Below are 26,496 nucleotides of genomic sequence, written 5' to 3'. Positions count from 1 at the left end.
AGGTAACACACTGCAGCCAACAGATAGTGGTTACTCCAGCATCCTTTGAAAGACTGCCAGAGATGTCAATTTCTCCACAATCCCTTGTTTGACTAACTCTCTCTATTCTGAATAGTTTTGAATTTAGTGAAGACTGGAGAAGAGAGATGAGATAGGGAAGGGGAGGAGGAGAGAGAGAGAGTGGATTAATAAATCTGGAGGCTCTGATCAAATACCCATTGTATTACTCACCATTCTACCCTACCCCCTCCCACATCCTCGCCTCATCTACACCATTCGGAGTATTGGCTCCATTCCTATTCTTATCCACTTTTGTCCATTCTTTTAATCATAGCGATACTTGCAGACCCATTACCCATCCTGCAACAGTCTATTGAGGAAAGATGTGAAGCTGGGTCTTAAGGAGTTCTACTTCACTCTTAACCATTCCTCAACTCCCTCGAAATTCCTGTAAGTTATTCTATCTTGGGACTGTTACAGTCATTTCTTTGAAGTCCTTGTAATTTGCCTTGAAGCTGCGTTGGCTTTTGACACCAACAGGGCCAATGACATTTGCAACCCAAATCTCAGGCTGTTCACATGCCTGCACTAAAGGGGTTTATTATAAACTAGCAGCTGTTGGGTTAAGAATGGCTGAATGTTACATCTCAGTGACACCAAATAAATCACTTATGTTCCGTGTGCTCTAACAGAAGTTACCAATGCTCTGTGTTCAAATTTGCCCCCTTGTATTTTAAGTGTCTCAACTTCATTAGAGTATGTTACCTCTTTGGGCACTACAATGCTTTCTTCTTGTCACTGCTCACAGTGTTCTATCAACAGCCATTGGTGCTTTCATTACCTACTTGACAACTAAATTTAGTTATCCATATGTATGGAGTCTTCCTCTGCCTGGGTAGTTTGCTGATTCTGGAAATTCTGCCAATGGAATAAACTGCAGCTCTTTCCTCTCTGGAATCCTCCCAACGTCTTTCACAGCTGTGTTATTCATTTACTCTCCTCAGGACAGGAGGAGGAGGCTCAATTGTGCCCTTTTCTACCCTACCCTGGTCACATCTGCGACCTTCAAATTCTTCACAACTGAGGGTCCTCACCAAACAGCACAGGGTACTTAACTGACACCAGAACCCAGAGGTAATTCAGGAACATGGGTGGCAGAGCAGCCCATGGAGCAGAAGAGAGTGTGGTGTTTAGGTGATGGAAACTCGGTTTTCATCATTCTCTGAATAGAAAAGGCATTTTCACAAAGCCCTGGTCCTAGGGGGGGGCTGTCCCTTCCCCGCTGGCCCCCAAAGCCCTTGAGAACAAGGTGATTCTATTCACTGGAAATGATGGTGCCTTGGTGAAAGATGGGTGACATTTTCCCCCTTGGCTGATGCTCCTGAGAGCAAGGTTTCAGTTTGCTCTCTACAGCCCCACACCATCCCCATCTCTCCACATCCCAACCCTCACCATCTTTAGAACCCACAATAGTGCCTGGCTTGTGCCAAATTCAGGGAGGCAATTTTCTAGCTGAGCCAAAGAACCACCTTCAACTCCCCTAGAACATTCAGGATCCTCTGAAGGTCTGTTTAGTCACTCTTCTTAGAGCACATGTCTCTGTCTACATTGTTTGGTGGTAGGTTGCTTGCCAAATTTTGTCATTGTTTCATTTATTTATTTTATCATTGCTTAATTTCATGTTAGGTCTCTCCAACAAGAACAATCAAGGCTATCGTTCTTTCTCAGTGTGCTTTGCTCAAGTATGTTACACTGAATTTTTACAACGATCCTTTGAGAGTGGTGCTATTATCCTTATTTTAAAGATGAGAAAACTGAACATCAGAGAGGTTAAAAAACATTCCCAACGTTCCACAACTAGTGAGTGGTGAGGTCCCAGCTTGGAACCTAGGGAGTGTGACGCCAGGGCCTGTGTGCTTAAACACAAAATATACTTGTATCTAGAAAATAAACTTCCTGAGATCAGACACTCTTGAATTCCTGACAGGGAAAACACAGAGCTAAGCATATGGAAGATGGCCAATCAATATTTGGTAAGTAATTATTTCATCATTCAGAATTTTTTAGATCCCTGAGAGACCAAATTGTGTATATTTCTTTTATATTTTTCCATTGCTGCTCAAGTAATGCTTCCTAACTAACCAACCAGCCAAGTAGAGCAGACCTTCTCTGATTGAGTTCCATTGACTAAGCCAGCGTTCTGCAGCAAGACTGGTCTTCAGGAGGCTGTCCTTGGGGCAGAGCTAAACCAGAGCGCCCCCAGGTGTTTGACCTCATTTCCAGTGCTCCCCTCTTTCCACATCCCAGGGCACTGGAGAAGTATGGGAGAGGCAAACCTGAGCCAAGGGATTGAGTTTGAGCTCCTGGGCCTCACCAGTGACCCCCAGCTCCAGACGCTGCTCTTCATGGTGTTCCTGGCCATGTACATCATCACGCTGCTGGGGAATCTGATCATGTTCCTTCTGATCCACGTGAGTGCCACCTTGCACACACCCATGTACTCCCTTCTGAAGAGCCTCTCCTTCTTGGATTTCTGCTACTCCTCCACAGTTGTCCCCCAGGCCCTGGTGAACTTCTTGGCCGAGAGGAAGGTGATCTCCTATCCTGGCTGCATGGCTCAGATGTTTTTCTATGCGGGTTTTGCCACCAGCGAGTGCTATCTCATTGCCGCCATGGCCTACGACCGCTATGCTGCTGTTTGTAACCCCCTGCTCTACCCCATCACCATGTCTCCTAAGGTCTGTGCCTCTCTGATTGTGGGCTCCTACAGCGCAGGATTTCTCAATTCTCTCATCCACACAAGCTGTATCTTTAGTCTGAAATTCTGTGGCGCCCATGTGGTCACTCACTTCTTCTGTGATGGACCACCCATCCTGTCTCTGTCTTGTGTGGACACCTCACTGTGTGAAATCCTGCTCTTCATTTTTGCTGGTTTCAACCTTTTGAGCTGCACCCTCACCATCTTGGTCTCCTACCTCTTAATTCTCATCACCATCTTGAGAATGGACTCAGCCCAGGGCAGATTCAAGGCCTTCTCCACCTGTGCTTCCCACTTCGCTGCTGTGTGCCTCTTCTATGGCACAACTCTTTTCATGTACCTGCGCCCCAGGTCCAGCTACTCCCTGACCCAGGACCGCACAGTTGCTGTGATCTACACAGTAGTGATCCCAATGCTGAACCCCCTTATCTATTCTTTGAGAAACAAGGATGTGAAAGATGCTTTAAGAAAGGTTTGGGGCAGAAAAATAATGGAATGATCTCAGTTCATCACCACATGTCTTTAGAAAGCTGAGGGAACTTTATGTGGCATCAACCTGAGCATAGTCCCATGCTCTCCCTGTTCACAGGGGGCACTCTCTGGTCTGCAGAGGCTTCTGCATCTACCTGCCACAGAAAGAACCAATGGCATCACAGAGACTAAAAAGAAGGGAGGAGTGTCTGCTTATTGCATAAAATTGAACTCATTAGCAATAGTCATGCCTTTGTTCAAATGCTTCATTCATATTTCCATGTTTTCAAATATTTTATTATTAGAAACTGATATTTATATTCTATAATGAAGTTCTCACCTTAACTAACCTGAAGACCTTCACTGCTTGGGGAAGTCCTCCCCATTCTCCATAATCTCCTCTTTATAAAAACTAACTCCTTAAAAATTTTTTTTGATTAATTATTTGAACGATACTGTAACAACAATGTCAAAACTCATGTGTTCTTTTGTCTTTATTGGCTTTTTTCCTGGCCAAGTATCTACTTAGTCCCTTCCAAACTGGATAAACTTGGGCAAGTTACTTAAATTTTCTGAATCACATTTATTTCATCCTTTAATTGGTGTGAATTTTAAATTAAGTATTCAGTTAGATATTGCAGGTAAATCATTCAGAATGATAGGCATTCTATGTTCTCTCACCTGTTCCTTTATATTGGCCTCTAAGCTCTCACAGAGTCAGAGAGAGGAGGACACATTCTGCCTTTCTCAAAGGTTGGTTGTCCTGTCAGCATTCTGTTCTTTGTAGTTTATAAGTTGTAATTGAATCAAAATAAATCTTTTTAAACACGATTAGTCACATAGAGGGAGCCCAGGCAAGCATGATATTCCTGGGCTCTATGTGCTCATTGATACACTTGAGGAAAATTAACAGGCATGCTTGTTTTGTCCCCTCACAAGGGGAGACCTGCCTCAGTCCAGTGCATCCATGACTGGGTCAACAGGGTCGGCCTCGTCTAGAGTTTAGTTTCAAAAGACCGTTCCCTGCAGATGTAATCCGTGAACTCTAATCTAGCCTTTAACAGTAATACAGTTGACATTTTGCTCCCAGATTATCTCCTATGCTTTTTCTAAATTGTTCAGAATCATGAGGGGAAGATGGTGCTATATAGTGACACACCCACACAAAGATCCCGACACTGATCTTGTTTCTGCATTTTAATAGAAACTTCTCCTTTTATTGTAGAGTTTACTGTTAGCCTTTAATAATTAATGTTGATCATATGTAAGTATAGTGACTTTTTTTTAGTACTAATTTCTTAGAGGCAGTATAGTACAGCTGATACGGACGCAGGGTCTACAGCCACACTACCTGGTTTCAGATTCTGGGTCCATGATTTCCTACATGTGGGACAGCATTTAACCTCTCGGAGTTTGTCTTCTCTTTAGTAAAACAGGAATGATAATAATTGGAGCAATACAGTTGTTGGGAGAATTAAGTAAGTTAATGCAAGCAAAGCACTTGGAACTAATGCCTGGCACATAGCAACCACTTAAACATCAGCTGTTATTATTAAAAATGGCTGCTGGCTTTTATCAAATGCCTTTTCAGTAATTCTTGATATAATGATGTCATCCTCCTTTATTTTGTTCCCGTGGTGAACTGAAGACATAGATTGTCTAATGTTAAACTATTATTGTGTCTTGGAGCCCTACTTGGTCATGAAATGATTTTCTTTTAATAGACTTGGATTTGATTTGCAAGGATGTTATTTAGACTTTTGGCATCTATATTCACAGATAAAGTTGATCTATTGTCTTTTTGTATTCTCTTGGTATTATGTTTTAGTATTAAAGGTAAATGAGTCTTGTAAAATGTATTTAAGTTCTTTTCTTCTTTTTCTATAGTGTGGAATAATTTAAATAAGATAGGAATATCTTTTCTTTAAAAATGTTATATACTCAGCGATAAAACCACCTGAGACTGATGCGTTTTTAAAAGGTAGATCTTTAATTACTCTTCCAATTTCTTATGTGATTACTGGTTTCATTTTAGGGTTTTTTTCTGCTTATTAAGTCAGCTTAATTATTTGTATTTTGCTCAAAATTTATTTCCTTCTTCTAGACTTTCAATTTATTGATGATTTATGTGAGTTGCACATAATATTCTCTTCTAATGTTTGTATTTGTTCTCTAGGTCAGCACCATCTACACTTACTCCTCTAGGTCTCTCCAGACAACTTGTTCAATTTTTTAGGACAATCCCCAAAAGAATCCTCTACTATAAAATAGAAAGATGGATTACGTGGTCTATAAGGATCTCTGGACTCTAATATTCTATGAGATAGATGTTTAAGGAAAGACAATATTGAGGAATGATTAAACATATATACTGCCTAGATTCCAACCCCAGCTATGTCACTCACTAGCAATGTAACCTTGTGGAAGTTACATGGTTAACCTCTCTGTGCTAAGTTTTTTTTCATCTGGGAAATAGGGATAACAATAAAACCTATCTCATGTTATAAAACTTGTGAAAATTAAATGGCATAATATCTAAAACAGTGTCTAACAGAGTAACTCTTTCATTAGTGTGTATTAGCTACTTTTACTTCTTTTGTTTGTATCTGTGGTTCTATTGCCTTACACATTCTTAATATATTTGTTTTATTTTCCTTAATAATGCTTAACAGAAGATTTTATCAACCTTTTACAACATCCTGTTTTTTAAAAAATTAGGTTTAATTTAGGTTTTTTTAGTGGGGAGTGAGGTAATTAGGTTTATTTATTTATTTAATTTTTTTTAGAGGAGGTCTGGAGATTGAACCCAGGACCTCATGCATGCTAAACATACTCTCTACCACTTTGAGCTATACCCTCCCCCACACAACATTCTGTTTGTGGTTTTTCTTCTTATTTCTGTAAGTATCAGTTTCCCATTTTATTAATGTCAGGTTTTTCTTTATGAACCCCTTCTTTCTGCTTTCTTTTCATTTATTTTGTTCTTCTTTTGTGAAGTTGTTGTTATTAAATACTGAAAATCTACAAAAGATTATTTTAAATGTTTTTATGTCTACCTACCATATAATGATTAAAAATAAAATGCAATCACTCACAATCCAGCTAAAGAGATAATATTACAAGTCCACTAAGAACTGTTCTTGTTTTATCTTCTCTGGGGTGCTTATTCATAATTCATGTCTTTTTTTTTTTAGGGTTTTTTTTTTTTTGGTATGCTGAAAACTAATTTTTATTGATTAAATGTGTGACAAATTATCTTCACCTAGTTATATCTTTTAAAATGTAATTTATATTTACTTTTTTATGATGTGTTGATTAGCAGGTCTTAAGTTTAATATTAGCAGATTTAGCAATATCCTCTCTAGTTTTAATTTTTAATGCATATCTGAAGAATCCTTCCCAAATGTAAAATCATAAAGATATTCTCCTATGTCTTCTTCTCAATATTTTTTAAAGTTTTGCCTTCACATTTGTTTTTGTCATTAGGTTAGGATTAAATTTCTCTTTTTTTTTAAAAATGGATACCCATTTATCCCAGACCATTTCTTGCATAGCCACTCAATACCCCACTGATCTGCAATGCCAGTTCTGTCATAAATCAAGTTCCAAACATGCATGAATCCTTTTCTGGGTCCTACATTTTGTTTCATTGGTCCACTTGTATCTCTCTGCATTGGTACCACACTGTCTTAATTACTTTATCTTTTCAATTAATCAGTATCTTGTGGGCACATATTCCCTCTCCCCCATCACCTGGCCTCTAACTTAAATCTCTTTAGATGTATCTTGGCAACTATTGATCTTTTGCCTTTTTGTTCTACATTTAAAATTTGTTAGCCTGTTAAGTCTCATAAAAAACTTAGTAGAATTTTGATTGGAATTGTACTGAAATCACAGATCAGTTTGGGAGAATCCATTATCTTTAGAATGTCTTTCTATCCATGAACATGGTATATCTCTGCATTTATTTAAATTATCTTTACTGTATTTATTAAAGTTTTAACTTTTTAGAAATTCTGCATATCTAGGGATCTCATATTTTTGCATATCTATGTACCTTATGAATCATATTGTAAAAAATAACACCACCTCAATGTTTGTTGCTTGTGTACAGAAGTAGAATTGTCTTTTGTATATTTATTTTTGTTCAAATAGATTGCTAAACTTTATTAATGACAAATTTTGTTTGTAGATTGGGGTTGCCTTAATTGGATAATAAGATAATATGTTATCTTCTTCCTTTCCAATCCTTGTACCCCTTGATGGTGTTTTTTTCTTGTTTCACTGCATTGATTTGGAAATTCAGCATAATATTGAATAGGAGTGATGAAGAAAGACTCCTTGTCTTGTTCTTGGTTTAAAGGGAATTTTTTTTAACAATCTGACTGTTAAATGTAATGTGTTTTCCAGGTTTTTTGTAGAGAAACATTAGCAGGTTAAGGATAGCACTGTTTAGTATCAGTTTGCTAATGTATTTTTTAACAATCATGTTATTTAATTATCTCATTAATTCTGCCATTCTTCTTTATTATTTATTATTTCCTATGTGCCATTTAACCTGCATCTAGATTGGAAAGGGAGAAAGGAAATTGTCTTCATTTATAGATGGTATGAATCTGCATGTAGAAAATCCTAGGGAATTTACTTAAAAAAAAAAACTGGAACTAATAAACAAGTTCAGTAGCATTACAGGATATAAAATCAATACAGGAAAACTAATTTTATTTTTATATGTTAGCAAGGAAAAATCCAAAAATGAAATTAAGGAAACAATCCTTTCCCAATAGTATCAAAAACAATTAAATACTTAGGAATAAGTTGAATAAAATAAATGCAAGACTTGTACACTGAAAACTGCAAAACTTTGCTAAGACAATTAGAGAAGATCTAAAAATAGAGGTTTTCTATGTTTGTGGATTGAAATAATGATTATCATTAACATGGCAGTAATTCCCAAATTGATCTATAGATTCAAAGCAATCCCTAGGAAAGACTCAGCAGGCTTTTTCTTTAAAAATTGACAAGCTGGTCCTAAGATTTAAGTACAAATACAAAGAACCCAGAATACCCAAAATAATTTTGAAAAGAAGGACATATATGAAGAAATATATACTCAATTTTAAAGCTTCCTATAAAACCATAGTAATTAAAACAGTGGGGTAGTGGCATAAGGGTAGGCATGTAGATTAATGGAACAGACTTGAGAATCCAGAAATAAACCTTTGCGTTTCTAGTCAATTGATTTTTACCTGAAAAAAACCTGATACAGCACAAAAGATCTGTACACTGAAGGCTATAAAATACTGCTTAGATAAATTAAACAATATCTAAATAAATAATAATATATACCATGTTCTTTGTTTATAAGTGTAACATTACTAAGCTGTGACTTCTCCCCAGACTGATCTTTAGACTCAATGTAATCCCAATCAGAATCCAAGTAGGCTTTTTAATAGATACTGACAAATTGATTCCAAAATTCATATGGAAATATAAAGGACATAGAATAGCCAAAGCAACTTTGAAAAAGAAAGAACAAATTTGAGGCTTAACACTACCTGATTTCAAGGCTTTTTATAAAGCTAAAGTAATCAAGACACTGTCTTATAGCTCTAAAGACACCCAAATAGATAAATGGAACAGAATAGAGTGCAGAAATAGACCCACAAATACAGTTGACCCTTGAACAATAAGAGTTTGAACTGTGTGGGTCCACTTATATGCAGATTTTTTTTCACTAAATACATACTACAGTACTCCACTGTCTTCAGTTAACTGAATCTGCAAATGCAGAATTATGGATATGGAGGACCAACTGTTGAGTTATACTTGAAATTTTGACTGCACGAAGAGTGCGCATCCCTAACCCTCACGTTGTTCAGGGGTCAACCGTATATGGATAGCTGATTTTTGACAAAGGTACCAAAAAATTCAGTGAAAAAGAGTCTTTTCAACAATGTCATTAAAATATTTGGTTAGTCATATGCATAAAAATGAACTTTGATTCACATACCTCACATCATATAAAAATAAAGATGGATCATAGGTCTAACTGTAAAAACTAAAACAACAACACTTATGAGAAAACATTTGTGACCTTGGGGTAGCCAAAGATTTCTTAAATATGACACAAAAAGCACAATCCATAAAAGAAAAAATGAATAAGTTGACCCTCATCCAAACAGAACATCAAAAGACACTTAAGATACTGAAAAGCCAGAGGCTGGGAAAAAATATTTTCGCCATATATTCTGACACAGCACTTGTATGAAGAATACATAAAGTACTCTCAAAGCTCAATTAAAAAAAATAAAGCCCAATAAGAAAAATGGCCAATGATTTGAACAGACAGCTCATACAGAAGGCCAAAAAGGCTCATGAAAAGATGTTAAATATAATTAGTTATTAAGGGAATGCAAATTAAAATCACAATGAGATGCCTCTAGAAACCTAATGAAATAGATAAAATTAACAAAATTGAACTTACCAAGTGTTGGTGAGGATGTGGAGCAACTGGAACTCTTAAAAACTACTGATGGGAATGTAAACTAGTAAAACCACACTGGAAAATAGAATGGTAGTTTCACAAAATGCTAAATATATACCTACCAATTGCTTTGCTTAAGAGTGTGTTGTTTAATTCCCAGTCTGTGCATTTCTCAAATTTCTTTCTGTCATTTATTTTAAATTTTATTCCATTTTGGCTCGAGACTATACTAGGCATTATTTATATCCTTTTAAATTTATTGAGGTTTGTTCTATGACCTAGTGTGGGGTCTACCCTAAAGAATGTTCCCTATGCACTTGAGAAGAATGTATATTTTGATGTTGAGTGGAGTGTTCCAAAGATATCTATTAGGTCTAGTTAATGCTAATCTTCTATTTCTTTGTTCATCTTCTGTTTAGTTGTTCTATCTATTATTGAAAGTGGGATATTAAAGTCTTCAAATATTGTTTCTCTTTTTTAAATTATAATTTCTCTTCTAGGAGAGAGACACACAGATCTTTTGGTAACATATTTAATACACAAAATATTATGTACCCTTGAGAAAAAAATATTCATTATATGGTGATGTCTGAGGGTATTCCTCAATCACATTTAATTTAATTATACTCCACTTTTCCTATATTTTTATTTTTAAAATTAACATTGCCTAGATGCACCCCAATGTTCATAGCAGCACTATATACAATAGCCAAGACATGGAAGCAACCTAAATATCCATTGACAAATGATTGGATAAAGAAGTTGTGTATGTATGTGTGTATATATATATATGTGTGTGTGTATCTCACACATTTATACAATGGAATACCACTAAGCCATAAAAAAGAATAAAATAATGCTATTTGCAACAACACGAATGGAACTGGAGATTGTCATACCAAGGGAAGTAAGCCAGAAAGATAATGAAAAATACTTTAATGTGGAATATAAAAAAAGTCACAAATGAACTTATTTACAAAACAGAAACAGACTCACAGACATAGAAAACAAACTTATGGTTACTAGTGGGGAAAGGGGAGGGTAGAAGGATAAATTGGGAGTTCAGGATTCACAGATACTAACTAGTATATATAAAATAGACAAACAACAAGGTCCTACTGTATAGCACAGGGAACTATATTCAATATCTTATAATAGACTATAATGAAAAAGAATATGAAAAGGAATATATATATATGTATGAATCACTATGCTGCACACCAGAAATTAACACAACATTGTAAACTGACTATACTTCAATAAAATAAAATAAAATAAAAAATTAAAATATTTTAAAATCACCTAGGATAATTAGTATTTTTCTGCAGAAAGTGAGAATCAATATTCATTTTTTCCAAAATGTCTATCTAGTTATACCAATAACATATAAGTAAATCATTTATTTTCCATGTAAACTCACTTTTTAAATGATAAGAATAATGCATATTAATTGTAGAAATTTTGGAAGATAAATATGTAGAAGCAAATCAAAATTGCCTATAATCCCATTACCCAAAGATAACAGCTGTTAACATGCAATAATACTTCTTTCTAGATGTATAGGCACATCTATTGTTACTTTTTTAAAAATCAGCATAATATCCTTCTTTCATTTTGGCATTCTGCTTCTTTTTCCTTTCACTTAATATTATATCATGAGAATTTTTCATGTTACTAAACATTTGAAAACATAATTTTAATACTATATCTTCTGGATATACCATAATTTGTCTAACCATTTTCCTCTTAGCATCTAACCATTAGTATAATTTGTAACAAGCAACAGAACTCCCAATTCAAATTGACTTATGTAATAGAAGAAATGTATTGACCTGAATACTGAGAGATTCAGAGCCATAGAGACTTAGGTAAGGCATGACCAGTAGCACAGTGATGATAATAAGGCCATTTTATGGTTCAGCTTCATCCTGAGGTTCACTTTCTCATGACCACAAGGAGTCAACCAGCACCATGATGGACTACATACTTTGTTTTTCATGTCAGGTGGAAGAGAGGGAGCTTCTTTCCCAGAAGCTCTCAGCAAATTTCTACTCCTATATAATTGGCCTCAAATGGCTAAGTAATCATTTCCAACAATCATGTTGGCCAGGCATGTTAGAACACATGGATAGGATGAAGCCAGTTATCTCCTTCTCACCCTCTGAACACTGCAGCTTGGGTGAAATCTATCTTACCTAACGCACATGGCTGGGGTGACCTTTAAAAGTGGAAAGACGGGGAATGGATACTGGGAAGACAACAAATGTCTACTATTTTGGGTCTTATACTGTTTCCAAATTTTTGTTAAAGCAAAAATTCTTGTATATAAAATCATTTCATGGTTCTATGACCACTGTTTTAGGGTAAATTTTCAAAAGTGGAATTAATGAGTAAATGACTATAAATATTTTAACATATCTTTAAAGGATATAATTCATTATTTTTAATAACATCTTTGACATATAATTCATATACCATATTATTTACCCATTTAAATTACCTGTATAACTCTATTTCTTCCTTCCCCTTTTTGTGCTATTATTATTACACATATTATATCTGCATGTTAGAAACCCAGTATTTGTTATGATTATTACTTTATATAATGTTGTCTTTTGATGAAACTTAGAGAAGAAAAGGGTAGGTATATATTTACAGAGGTTGTTGTATTAACCTTCTTACTTACCATTTCAGATTCTCTTAATTTGTTCTTGTGCATTTGAGTTACCATCTAGTATCCTTTCTTTATCCAATATACTCTGCTCCCACCCACCTCCTTTGTGCTGTTATTGTCAAATATGTTACATTTCTATATTTTACAAATTGGACAATACAACAATATATTGTTTAATATATTTGATTTTACAACCAGTTAAGGGAAGAAAGGAGAAGAAATATGCATTTATGCTTTTATAATTACATGATTACTTTTACAAGTTCTCTTCATTTTTTCATGTGGATTTTAATTACTGTCCAGGGTCACTTGCTTTCATTCTGAAAATTTTCCTTTGTCTTTCTTATAGGCAGGTCGACAAACAACAAGTTCAGTTTTTGTTTCTCTGAGGATGTCTTTATCTGACTTTTTTGAAAGGCTGTCGTGTTAGATAAAGATTCTTGGTTCACAGTTTTTTCATTTTGGGTATTTTGATTAGGTCATCCCTTGCCTCCTGGCTTCCATTTTTTCTGACAGAAAGTTAGCTGTTAATCTTACTGGGGTTCCCTTGCATGTGATTTATTTTTCTTTTGCTATTTTCAATATTTTGTTTTTGTCTTTCAACAGGTTTATTATGATGGTCTGTTTGTGGATCTCTTTGCATTTATCCTAGTTGGAATTCATTAAGCTTCTTGGGTGTGTAGATTAATATTTTCATCAAACTTGAGAATTTTAAAAAGATTATTTATTTGAATATTTTTTCTTCTCCATTCTCTCACTTCTCCTCTATTTTCACTCCAATTATGCATATGCTGGTGCCCTTAAGTATGCCTCACATTTTCTGAGTCTCTCTTCGTTTTTCTTCACTTTTTTCTCTCTGTTCTTTGTATTGCAAAATCTCTGTCAATCTATCTTCAAATCACTGATTCTTCTGCTAATTTAAAGCTACCTTTGGGCTTCTTTAGTAAAATTTTCTTTACAGTTATTTCACTTTACAACTTCAGAATTTCCATTTGGTTCCTTTTTTGTACTTTCTTTTCATTTATATTCTCTATTTGATGAGAACTTGTCATCATAGCTTTCTTTACTTCTTTAATCATGATTTCCTTTGGTTCTCTGAATATATTTATAGTAGCTGCTACAAAGCCTCTGGTTGCTGTGTCCAATATCTGGGCCCCCTCTTAGGCAGTTTCTGTCACTCTCCCCCACCCCAAACCCCTATGTATAAGTCACACTTTCCTTTTCTTTACATTTCTTGTAATTTGTTGTTGTTGAAAACTGGACATTTTAGATGATAAAGCAATTCTGGATTCTAATTTCATCCTCTTCATCCAGGGCTTGTTGTTGTTTGTTTATTTAGTGACTTTGTTAGAGCCGGCAGATAGCTAGATATGAGAAGAGAAAGGGGAACACAGTCCAAATGGCAGGAATTGGGCAAAAAAGGAAAGGGGCATTTAACTGTTGAGTCTGATCTTACCTGTGGACCTGTCATATATGGCCACCACATTCTTTTTTCAGTTAAAGTGAGTTCACTTGGAGATCTCTGTTCTTAAGAACTGCCTCTACCACTGAGAAAGATCTCAGCCACTGCTTCAGAACTTGGGTGAAGACAGTAGCCAGCTTCTCCTGGGATGATTCCTTGGTTTATGAGCAAGGCACTGGGTAGAGCAGTAATCTCTAATCTTCTTGGCTTGCCTCGGTTAGTGTGGAACTCCACCCTACTACCACCCTACAAACACACTGGGGTGAGGGTAGTTGGGGCCCCAGTATTCTCAGCCTGCCATGCCTCAGGCAGAGCCTTCACTCAATGAGTGGGAACTAGGTGGAAGAAGGGAGGCTCTTGGCCACATCTGCCTCAACTTAAGCCTCTACAACATGGAATTTGGAGAGATGAGAAATGCTGGAAGCATGCCCCTCCCAGTGAGATATATAGTCCTTGGCTGGGATTTGGGGGTGGACAGTGCCCTGTCTTATTGGCAAAACTGCTTGGAATGGACTTTCCATCACACAGTGCTGGGAGGGTTTAGAGAAGGAGCAGGTCATGGCTCAGTTGCCATGGACTCTTGTTCTTCTTACTGTGATTTAAATAGATTCTCTTGAATAACTATTTCTTCACTTGATGTATGTCCTTGTGAGAATTTCCAGAAACTGTAAATGTTTGCTTGTTTGTTTGTTTTGTAATTTTTACCAGTTATGGTTGTTTCACTGGAGAGCAGATCTGGAGAGCTTCTTCTGCCATCATTCTGGAAGTCATCTGATATAATTAGTTATTGATAAATTAATCATTAAGATATTTAAGATTATGTATTTTATTAGCGTATTTATTATTTATTGATTAATGAATATATTTATCATGTTTAAGTAGGTTTACAGGCACATGGTTAAAAGCATTAAAACTGTATTACAAGAAAAATGTCAGGCTCCATATTAGTTATCTATTGCTGTCAGTGAATTACTGTAAACTCAGAAGCTTAACACAACACACTTTTTATATCATTTTCTGTATGTCAGAAACCTGAGCATGGTGCATCTGAGTCCTCTGCTTCAGGGTCTCACAAGACTGCAATCAAGTTCTCAGCCAGGACTGGAGTCTCATCTGAGGCTCAGCTGGGGAAGGATACACTTCTAAGTTAACGCCATTGTTGCAGGATTCTTTCCTTGTGCTTGTGGAATGCCAGCCAGTTTCATCCTCAGTTCCTAGGCATATGGGTCTTTCTGTAAGGCAGTTTACTTCATAAAATCCAGCAAGGGTGAGGTTCTATAGAGGCTGCTAGCAAGATGAAAGTTACAGTCCTGTTTTACATACTCACAGAAGTGACATCCATCACTTTTGTTGTAGTCTGTTGTCTAGAAACAAGTCACAGATCCTGTCCACACTCCAAGAGGAATGGATTACACATGGGCACGAATATTAAGAGGCAGGGATGATTTGGGACCATTTTAGCATCTGTCAGTCACTGCTTCTCACTCCGGATCCCTAGTTCCTACCTTCAGGGGACAGATCCTATTACCTATTCCTTGTGAACCCATCCAGATATTCTATGCATCTATAGGAAATCACCCCCTGTCAACACACACTCAAAATTATAATATCATATTCATCATGCTCAGCAGCCAGATTTTTTTCATTTAACAATGTATATGTCTCGAAAAATAGTTCACATTAGTACCTATAGATCTGTTTCGTTCTTTTTTATGACTGCTCTTCCATTGTTTGGATATTCTATCACTTATTTAACCAGCTCCGACTTTCATGGATATTTAGGTTGTTTCAAGTCTTTTGTTATTGCAGACAATGCTGGAGGACACACATTCCTGACCAAAAAGTATATGCATTTAATATATTGATAGCCTTTGTTAAATGGCCTTCCTACAAAGTTGAACCAATTTACGCACTTATCAGCAATGAATTACAGCACCTGTTTCTATTCAGTTTATGTTCTAGAAATACTGATCTATTTGTATTTCCCAGAGAACACCATGCTTTCTCAAGCCTTTTTTTCTTTGCCCCATACTGTACTCTTTCTTTGCCTGTAACATTTTCTTTGTTTACTTTCTTTGAAAACTGAACATTCAAGTTCTCTGCTCAAGTGTTAACTTTCTGTGAAGCATTCTTTTGCTTAGGATCCTAAACTCCTAATAACTCCTCTATTAAGGTATGCATTTATTTTGATTTACAGTATTATAATTATAATAAGATAATTCCTCTCCTTCCCCACTAGAGGGCAGGGACAGATTCTTTTCTTTCCTTTTTTCCCCCCTACCACGTAACATCACACCTGGCTTACAGTAACCATCCAAGTATCTGTTGAGTTAATTAAGATGAATCTTAATCCACAGTGTATTCCCTACCCCAAGTTCTAGAACTTGGCCAGTCCTTGTAGTGTGTCCTAGCCTAAGGGGTCACTTTGAATTTTATTATCATCTGAGTTGACATAGTTTGTTGGAGAAAATGAGTGGTCAAAATGGTGCACTAAATCAGTTATGACTTTTCTCAGCCCTCTCGTTTGGTTCTTATAACATTCCCACATGCTTAGAGGTCATATAGAAGAATGTCATACCCAGTGTAAGAATTTTTATGACAATGTCCATGGTATGGCCCTCTAGCAGACTCAAAGCTCAGTTAATTGGGAGCTCTCTGGCTCACTTGGATGACCATTCCTAACTAATATTAGATGGAAGCCGGCCTCCAGATTAGCTTTTCTTTTTTTTTGCTTGAATTTCAAGATTTCTTTTTCTTTTTCTTTTTTTCCTTATGGAGCAGGGAATTAGGTTTATTTATTTTTAGAGGAGGTACTGAGGAATGAACCCAGGTCCTCATGCATGCTAAGCATGCACTCTACCACTTGAACTATTCACTCCCCCTCCAGCTTAGCTTTAACCTACTGGTATCTACTCTGGTCTCTGAAGTCACACAGGTCTTTATGGTGATCCTTTTCATTTCCCAAGTTTTCTCTTCAAGCTAAACAACCATTAGACCATCATTTTTCAATGTGTGGTTAGTGGACCTTTTCCTTCAGGATCAACTTAAGTTTTTTTTTTTTTTAAGAAAATGAAAATTCCTGAGTCCCATCCCCTAAAAAATGAATCTGCATTTTTAACTTGTATTTTTAATCAATTTACCAAGGGATTCCCATGACACTAATGTTTTAGGACCATCACACTGAACTTTATGAGTCAAGGGACCATGCCACTCTTGTCCACCACTGTAACCCCCACACCTAGCATAATACCTGGAATATAGTGCTCAATAGTTATTTATTGAATGCATGAATGAATGAATAAATTATTGCAATCAGTCTTGATTATTCCTTCAGAAACCATGTTCTCTTTATCTTAGGGCAATGGTTCTCAAACTTTCTGGTTTGAGAAAAAAGCTTGCCTTAGAAAATTCCAGAAAACACAAGACTATATAAACAGATTTTCTATTAGCCATTAAAATGATGATGTCATCACACTTCCTGTAGCCTCTGGAAATTTCCTCTGTATATTCATAATTGAATGAAAATGAAAAAGGGAAAAAAATTTTAGTGTTATTTTGAAAATAACTGGACTTCCTGAAAGGATGACCCTTTGTGAACCACTGCTGGAGGGGATGTTTTGGCCACAGAGAGTGTACAGCACAGTTAAATATATGAACTCTAGAGAAAGGACTTCTGGACATGAATCGGCTCTTTCACTGAGTAGCTGCTTGACATTAATGTGTGGCATTATTTAACTTGCCTGTGCTTCATTTTCCTTAACTATATTACGGGGAACATAGTGCCTGCTTTTTAAGGATGTTGTGAGGACTAAGTGAGTTAAAACACTACAAGTCCTTAAGACAAGGTCAAGCGCACAGTAAGCAAGACAAAAGTACATGTAAATATTATTAGAAATGAGGGTATTATTATTATTATAAATGCTACATGACTGCTCATAACTGCTGTTTTCTCTGGCCTCTTCTGAAGGCTTTTTCATAACACAAATCACATTTGTGGCCCATCTGTCCTGCAACCCAGTGGCCAGCTGTCATCAGAGGTCACAGGTTTGTATAATAGTTTTCTAATTTCCTCCCTGCATTCTTTTTAAATTCCCTGGCACTGTTTGTTATAATCTATTGCAAAAGGAACTTCTAGCCTGTACCTCTTAATGTGATTCTGTTGCATCCCCATTCTCTTTTCTTTGCTTGCCTTTCTCTTTTTGAAAGGTACTTGTCCCCTACAGTGCCATCTCTGACTCTGCTAGTTAGCTATGCAAGAGACTTTTTTCTTTCTAAGCACCTGCTTACTTGTCTCCCTGAATGTTCTCTTCCTCTTTCATTTTAGTAGTTTCCAGATTGTTTGGTGTTATTTACCTTTAAAGCTTTATCCTTTAATTTTCCCCCAACTAAAGGTTACATTTAACAAGTAAAAAGAATTTTTGGCTCAATATAAGGAAAAAAAATATTTTTCCATCTCAACAATCAACTTTCATTTATTCAGTTTGATTGGGAAATGGCATATTTCTTTTTTTAATTTTATTTTTTTAATTGGGGTAATATTAATTTGTAAAATGTATGTTTCACAAGTACAACATTATAATTTGACCTTTGAATACACTACAGTATGTTTTCACCAAAAGTCTAGTTTCCATCCATCACTATACGGTTGACCCTCTTTACGTATTTCATCCTCCCTCTTAACCCCGTTCCGTTTTGGTAACCACCAATCTGTTCTCTGTATCTATGTGTTTTATTTTGTTTTGTTTGTTTGTTTTTTCCACATAAGTGAAATCATACAATATTTGTCTTTCTCCATCTGATTTATTTTACTTAGCATAATACTCCCAAGGTCCATCCATGTTGTTACAAATGGAAAGATTTCATCTTTTTAATGGCTGAGTAGTATTCCATGATATATACATATACCACATCTTCTTTATCCAGTCATCCATCAATAGGCACATAGGTTGTTTCCATATCTTGGCTATTGTAATTAATGCTGCAATGAACTCAGGGGTGCATATATCTTTTCAATTTAGTGTTTTTGTTTTCTTTGAAAACCCAGAAGTGGAAGAACATATGGTAGATCTAGTCTTAATTTTTTGAGGAATCTGTATAGTTTTCCATAGTAGCTACACCTGTTAGCATTCCCACCAATAGTGTGTGAGGATTCCCTTTTCTCCACAACCTCTTGAACACTTGTTATTTTTTGTCTTTTTGATGATAGCCAGTCTAACAGGTGTGAGGTGATATTTCACTGTGGTTTTGATTTGTATTTCTCTAATTATTAGTGATGTTGAACACATTTTCATGTGCCTGTTGGCCATCTGTATGTCTTCTTTGGAAAAATGTCTATTCATAGCCTCTGCCCATTTTTTAATCATGTTGTTTGTTGCTGTTGTTGAGTTGTATGTGTTCTTTACATATATTCAATATTAACCCCTTATCAGATATATGATTTACAAATATCTTCTCCCATTCAGTAGGTTGTCTTTGTTTTGTTGATGGTTGCCTTTGCTATACAGAAGCTTTTTAGTTTGATGTAGTCCCATTTGTTTATTTTTTAGTTTGTTTCCCTTACCTGAGAAGATCCATCCAAAAAGACTAGTGTTATAAAGCATATTGCCTATATTTTCTTCTAGGAGTTTTATGATTTCAGGCCTTGCATTCAAGTCTTTGATGTATTTTGAGTTAATTTTTGTATGGTGTAAGGTAGTGGTCTAGTTTTATTCTTTTTCATGTCACTGTGCAGTTTTCCCAACACCATTTATTAAAGAGACTTTCCTTTCTCCATTGTACATTCTTGGCTCCTTTGTCCTAAATTAATTGTCCATATATTTGTGGGTTTATTTCTTGGCTCTCAGTTTTTTTCCATTGATCTGTGTATCTGGTTTTCTGCCGATAACATGCTGTTTTGACAACTCTAGCTTTGTAGTATAATTTGAAATCAGGAAATGTGATACTTCCGGATTTGTTCTTTTTTCTCTGGGTTGCTTTGGCTATTTGAGGTTTTTTTGGTGGTTCCATATAAATTTGAGGATTTAAAAAATTCTATTTCTGTAAAAAATGTTATTGGGATTTTGATAGGGATTGCATTGAATCTGCAGATTGCTTTAGGTAATATGAACATTTTAACAATGTTAATTTTTCAATCCATCTGCACAAAATATCTTTCCATTTCTTTGTGTCTTTTTCAGTTTCCTTCAACAATGTCCTATAGTTTTCAGTGTTCAAGTTTTTCACTTCCTTGGTTAAATATATTCCTGCGTATGTCATTCTTTTTGTTGCATTTATAAATGGGATTGTTTTCTTAATTTCTCTTTCAGATAGTTCATTGTTAGTGTATGGAAATGGGACTAATTTTTTGTATATAGATTTTGCACCCTGCAATTTTACTGTATTCATTTATTATTTCTAATAGTTTTTTTGGTGGCATCTTTAGAGTTTTCTATGTATAAAATCATGTCAACTGCAAATGGTGGCAGTTTTATTTCTTTCTTTCCAATTTATATTTTTTTTATTTCTTTTTCTTGCATAATTGATCTGGCTATAGCTTCCAAAGCTATGTTCAATAAAAATAGTGTGAGTGGGCATCCTTGTCTTGCTCCTGATCTTAGAGGGGTAGCTTTCAGTTTTTCACCACTGAGTATGATGCTAGCTGAAGGCTTGTCATAAATGACTTGTTTTGTTGAGGTATGCTCCCTCTATACTCAATTTATTGAGAATTTTTATCATTAATGGATGTTGAATCTTGTCAAATTTTCTACAACTATTTTATGTGATTTTTATCCTTCATTTTATTAATGTGATGTATCATGTTGATTGATTTGCAGATGTTGAACCATTCTTGCCTAACCAGAATAAGTCCCACTTGATTATGGTGTATGATCCTTTAAATGTATGATTGTATTTGGTTTGCTAATATCTTGTTGAAGTTTTTTGCATCTATATTCCTCAGTGATATTGGCCTGTAATTTTATGTTTTGTGTTGCCCTTGTCTGGTATCAAGGCAATGGAGTTGTAAAATGAGTTAGGAAGCATTGCCTCCTCTTCAAGTTTTTTGGAATAATTTGAGAAGAATTGGTATTAAGTCTCTTTTGAATGTTTGGTAGAATTCACAGTAAAGCCATGTGGTCCTTGGACTTCTGTTTCTTTTTTTTGGAAGTTTGTGATCACTGTTTCAGTCTCCTTACTAGTGATCAGTCTATTCAAATTTTCTTTTTCTTCATAATTCATTCTTGGTTGTACGATTGTATGATTCAAAGAATTTATCTATTTCTTTTAGGTTGTCTGATTTGTTATTGTATAACTGTTCATAGTATTCCTTCTTATAGTAATCTTTCATATTTCTGTGGTTTCTGTTATAATTTCTCTTCTCTTGTTTCTGATTTTGTCTGAGCCTTCTCTCTTTTTTACTTAGTGAGTCTAGCTAAAGATTTGTCAACTTAGTGTGCCTTTTCAAAGAACCAGCTCTTAGTTTTATTGATCTTTTCTGTTATCTTTCATTGATCTTTTTTGTTATCTTTTTAGTCCCTACTTCATTTATTTCTGCTCTGATTTTTATTATTTACTTCGTCCTACAGACTTTGGGCTTTATTTGTTCTTTTTCTAGTTTGTTTAGGGGTAAGGTTACATTGAGTTTTGGTTTTGGGTTTGGTGGGTTTTTGTTTTTTTTTTGTCCTTGAGGTAGGCTTTTTAAAATTGACATATAGTTGATTTACAATGTTGTATTAGTTTCTGGTGTACAGCACAGTGATTCAGTTATTATATAAATATTATATATATATATATAATATATATATACACACATATGTTCTTTTTCATTATAGGTAATTACAAGCTATTGAATATAATTCCCTGTGCTTTATAGTAGGATTTTCTTTTTATCTACTCTGTATATAGTAGTTTGTATCGGCTAATCCCATACTCCTAATTTATCCTTCTCCCCACCTCTGCTTTCCCCTTTGGTAACCATACACTTGTTTTCTATGTCTGGGAGTTTATTTCTGTTTTATAAATAAGTTCATTTGTGTCATTTTTTTAGATTCCACATAAAAGTGATATTGTGTATTTGTCTTTCTTTTTCTTACTTTGCTTAGTATGATAATCTCTAGGTCCATCCATGTTGCTACAAATGCCGTTATTTCACTCTTTTTATGGCTGAGTAGTATTCCATTGTATATATACATATACACCACATCTTCTTTATCCATTCATCTATCAATGGACATTTAGGTGGCTTCCATGTCTTGGCTATTGTAAACAGTGTTGCTATGAGCACTGGGGCACATGTATCTTTTCGGACTGGAGTTTTCACTGGATATTTGCCCAGCAGTGGGGTTTCTGGATCATACGGTTACTCAATTTTTAGTTTTTCAAGGAGTCTCCATTCTGCTTTCCATAGTGGCTGCACCAAATTACATTCCCACCAGCAGTGTAGGAGGAGTCTCCCTACATTTATCATTTGTGGACTTTTTAATCATGGTTATTCTGACCAGTGTGAAGTGATGAGGTAGGCTTGTATTGCCATAAGCTTCTCTCTTAGTACTGCTTTTGCTGCATCCCACAGATTTTGGTATGTCATGTTTTCATTTGTCTTCAGGTATTTTTTGACTTCTCTTTTGATTTCTTCAGTGACTCAACAGTTTTTTAGTAGTGTGTTGTTCAGTTTCCATATATTTCCAGCTTTTTTTTTTGCAGTTGATTTCCAGTTTCATACTGTTGTATATAGAAATGACATCTGATGTGATTTTAATCTTCTTGAATTTATTGAGAATTGTTTTGTGTTTCAGCATCTAGTCTATCCTTGAGAATGTTCTATGTGCAATGTGCATTTGAGAAGAATATGTATCCTACTGTTTTTGAATTGAGTATTCTGTATACATCTATTAAGTCTATCTGATCTAATATTTCATTTAAGACTGATGTTTCCTTGTTGACTTTCTGTCTGGATAATCTATCCATTGAAGTAAGTGAGATGCCAAAGTCCCCAACTATTATTGTGCTGCTGTCAACTTTTCCCTATAGGTCTGTTAATAACTGCTTTATATATTTTGGTACTTCTATATTAGGTGCATATATTATATATTAATAAATGTTATGTCTTCTTGATGGATTATCCCCTTTGTCATTATATAATGTCCATATTTGTCTCTTGTTACCTTTTTTCTTGAAGTCAATTTTGGCTGATATGAGTATTGGTTACACCACTTTATTTTGGCTGCCATTTGGTTGGAGTATATTCTTCCATCCCTTCACTTTAAGCCTATGTCTTTCTTTAGAACTGAGATGAGTCTCTTGGAGGCAGCACATAGTTGGGTCTTATTTTTTAATCCATCTGGCCACTGTGTCTTTTGTTTGGTGACTTCAATCAATTTGTATTTAGGGTGAGTATTGATAAGTGAGGACTTAGTCCTGCCATTTAACTTCTGTTTTCTTGTTCCTCTTTATCTCTAGTGTTTCTTTTTCCTTGTGTTTCTGTCTGCCATATTGATTTCGTGGTTTTCTATGACATTTTTCTGTTTCCTCTTTTTCATGTTTCTTGTCTCTGCTCCAAAGTTTTGTTTTGTGGTTATCATGAGTTTTGTATAAAACATCTCGTAGATAAAATAGACCTTTTTCTGCTGATAGAATCTTGTCTTCATTTGCCTATACAGGTTCTGTCCTTTTAACCTGTTACGATCTTGTTGTCACAAATTAGCTTTTTTTATGTTGTGAGTTCACTACCAAATTTGAAGTAGCTATACTTATTTTTAATTCTTTTTTCCCTTTAACTTTTACGCTGTAATTAAATGTTTAACAATGTATTCTGATACAGAGTTGTAATTTTCTGATTCTGTCTGGCTATTTACCACCTTACTTAGAGTTTTGTGTACTTTTGCCTTTTTGTTTCAGATAGAAGAGCTCCTTTCAACATTTCTCATAAAAAGGTCTAATGATGATTAATTCCCTCAGCTTCTGTTTGTCTAGGAAAGCTTTTATTTCTCCCTCATACCTGAATGATAACTACTCTGGAAAGAGTATTCTTGGCTGATGGTTTTTATCTTTATTTTGAGTATGTCATTTTGCTCCCTCCTGGCCTGTAGAGTTTTTGCAGAGAAATATGCTGACAGCCAAATGGGGATACCTTTGTAGGTTACTGTCTTTTTTTTCCCCACTGGCTGCCTTTAAAATTCTTTGTCACTGACTTTTGACAGTTTTAATCTTATATGTCTTAGAGAGAGTCTTTTTTGTGTTGATATAATTAGATGTTGTATTAGCTTCATGAACTTATATATCCAGTTCCTTCCTCAGGTTTGGGAGGTTCTCAGCTATTATTTCTCTAAATAAACTCTACTCCCCTCTTCCTCCCTTCTCCTTCTGGGATACCCATTATCCTTATGTTGCCTTTCCTAATGTAGTTAGCCAGCTCTCATAGTTTCTCCATTTAAAAAAACTCAGTTCTATCTCCTCTTCTATGTGAATTTTTTCTAGATTTCTCTTTGACCTTCCCTGTGGTCTTCTCCATTTCCAGTGCTTTCTAATGCATTCTTTATCTTATTTATTGAGTTCTTCAGCTCCAGAATTCCTAATGGTTATTTTTTTAGTTTCAGTCTCTTTGGTAAATATTTCTTCTGTTCCTTAACTTTATTCCTAAATTCACTGAGCTGTCTTTCTGCATTTTCTTGTAGCTGGTTGAATTTCTTCATGACAGCTATTTTGAATTTTCTAGTAGATAGATACAATCTTCTGTGACTTTAAGTTTTGTTTCTGTTGAGTTATCTTCCTTTTGTGATACTGTGTTACTATTTTTTTTTATGGTGCTTGATGAATTGGTCCTCTACCAGCACATCTGAAGTAGTGAACACCTTTCTTATTTAGGTAAAGCTGTGTTACTTTTAACAATTTAACAGGTTGGTCATTAGGCCTTTCTTTTGTTTTTCAGTAGGTGGCGTTGTAGCACATGTTTTTGGTTTCTCTTCTCTAAGCTGCTCTGGTTATATTTGGGAATCAGTACTTTCCACCTTCCACTGCCTCTGCCAAAGGTGTAATCGGTGCCCTTGTCATAGCTGCTTGTGCCTCTGGGGTTGCTGATGCCTTGCTGCTGCTGCTGTTGCTAGCATCACTACCAGGGGCACTGGGATGGCAGGTGACTTTGCCTCATCCAGGGTCGCCTGGGTCACAGGCATTGCCACAGCAGTGGGGGGATGGAGCAGAGTTGTGGGCACCACCACAGCTGGAGGAACCAAAGTCTTGGCCCCCCCAGCACTGCTGCCCAGTTTCCTGTGGCCACAGGTGTTGTTGCAGCTGGCTGGGAGGCTGGAGTTGTGTCTGCTGCCCCTTCTGCTACTGGGTTCTCTTGAGGCTGTGGGGACAGCTGCTGTGATCAGGGGGCTGTGATCATGGTCACTGCCTCTGCTGTCCCCCCACCTTCCACCTCCTCTATGTGTTCCAACCCACACACCTTCACATGTACAGATGTGTGGATCTCTCTGGCAACCTGGTGTGTTGGACAGAGAATTTTTCTCGAGTTATGGATGCTTAACTAGTTGTAGATTGAAGGGGAGAGACAAAGGGAGCTTCTCATGCTACTGTGATTTCATGTCTCCCCCAAGAAAACTTTAAAATATTTAAAATCTAGATTATGGAGGTTATATATATATAATATATATATTACATATATAATATATACACACACATATATATATGTTCACTGAAGGAATTTTGAAAATGTATTTTTTAAAATAAATAAAATTCACCTATAATCATCCCACTGAAATATGGCCATTAAAATGTTGGCATATATACTTCCAGTAGGTTTTTGTCCTATGCAATATGTGCATTTTTACAATAAAATTGAGATAATTCAAGTATACCAGTTTGGTTTAATAAATATGTGAATATATTATGAACATGCCTCTATTTCATGAAATATTATTCTACAGCATGTTTTTAAAAGGACTCAAGTAATTCAAGATTATTGTAGAAAAACTAGAACACTAGTCCTAAATGACCACCATGGACAACTGGAGCAATTTGACATTTATCCTTTTATACTTTTTTTCTTTGATACACTTCTAGAAAAACAGAACCAATTTACTGTTTTGTAATGTGCTTTTTTTTTTTACTATGATAAAATACACCATTTTAACTATTTTAAAGTGTAAAATTCAGTGGCATTTAGTACATTCATTATGTACAATCATCACCACTATCTAGTTGCAGAACATTTTCAGCATCGCAAAGGGAAACCCTGTAGCCCTTAAGCAGTCATGCCTCATTCTCTCCTTCTCCCAGCCCCTGGCAACCACTACTATGCTTTCTGTCTCTATGGATTTGCCTATTCTGGACATTTCAGATATATCAAACAATATATGGCCTTTTGTGTCTGACTTCTTTCACTTAGCATAGTATTTTCTGGGTTCATCTATGTTGTAGCATAGTGGAATAAGAAATGTTCCATCATATAGATATACACCACATTTTGTTTATCCAGGTATCAGTTAATGGATATTTGAGTTGTTTCTACCTTTTGGCTATTGTGAATAGTGCTGCTATGAACATTTACGTGTAACTTTTTGTTTGAACACCTGTTTAGTATACACCTAGGAGTGGAATTGCTGGCTTATCTGGTAATTCTATGTTTAACCTATTGAGGGACCACCAAGTTATTTTCCACAGCAGCA

At 35.6% G+C, this 26,496-nt stretch overlaps 1 protein-coding gene and 1 long non-coding RNA gene across 3 annotated transcripts in view; one reads left to right on the top strand and one right to left on the bottom strand.

Moving 5' to 3' along the window:
* Positions 1-26,496, bottom strand: part of LOC140696849 (uncharacterized) — a 97,001-nt gene that overhangs the window by 61,284 nt on the left and 9,221 nt on the right. The gene's annotated exons all lie outside the window — the stretch shown is intronic.
* Positions 2,136-3,321, top strand: OR5AU1 (olfactory receptor family 5 subfamily AU member 1). The gene has a single exon (XM_006218709.3). The coding sequence runs from the start codon at positions 2,322-2,324 to the stop codon at positions 3,255-3,257; it is 936 nt and encodes a 311-aa protein (XP_006218771.1). The 5' UTR covers positions 2,136-2,321; the 3' UTR covers positions 3,258-3,321.

This window comes from Vicugna pacos, chromosome 6 (assembly GCF_048564905.1).
Source record: "Vicugna pacos chromosome 6, VicPac4, whole genome shotgun sequence".
In the NCBI taxonomy this organism is placed as follows: domain Eukaryota; kingdom Metazoa; phylum Chordata; class Mammalia; order Artiodactyla; family Camelidae; genus Vicugna; species Vicugna pacos.
This window is presented reverse-complemented; position numbering and strand designations above follow the sequence as displayed.

What these genes read in the sequence shown, in the direction of transcription:
- OR5AU1 (XM_006218709.3), top strand. Translation starts at nt 2,322, where the DNA reads ATGGGAGAGGCAAACCTGAGCCAAGGGATTGAGTTTGAGCTCCTGGGC.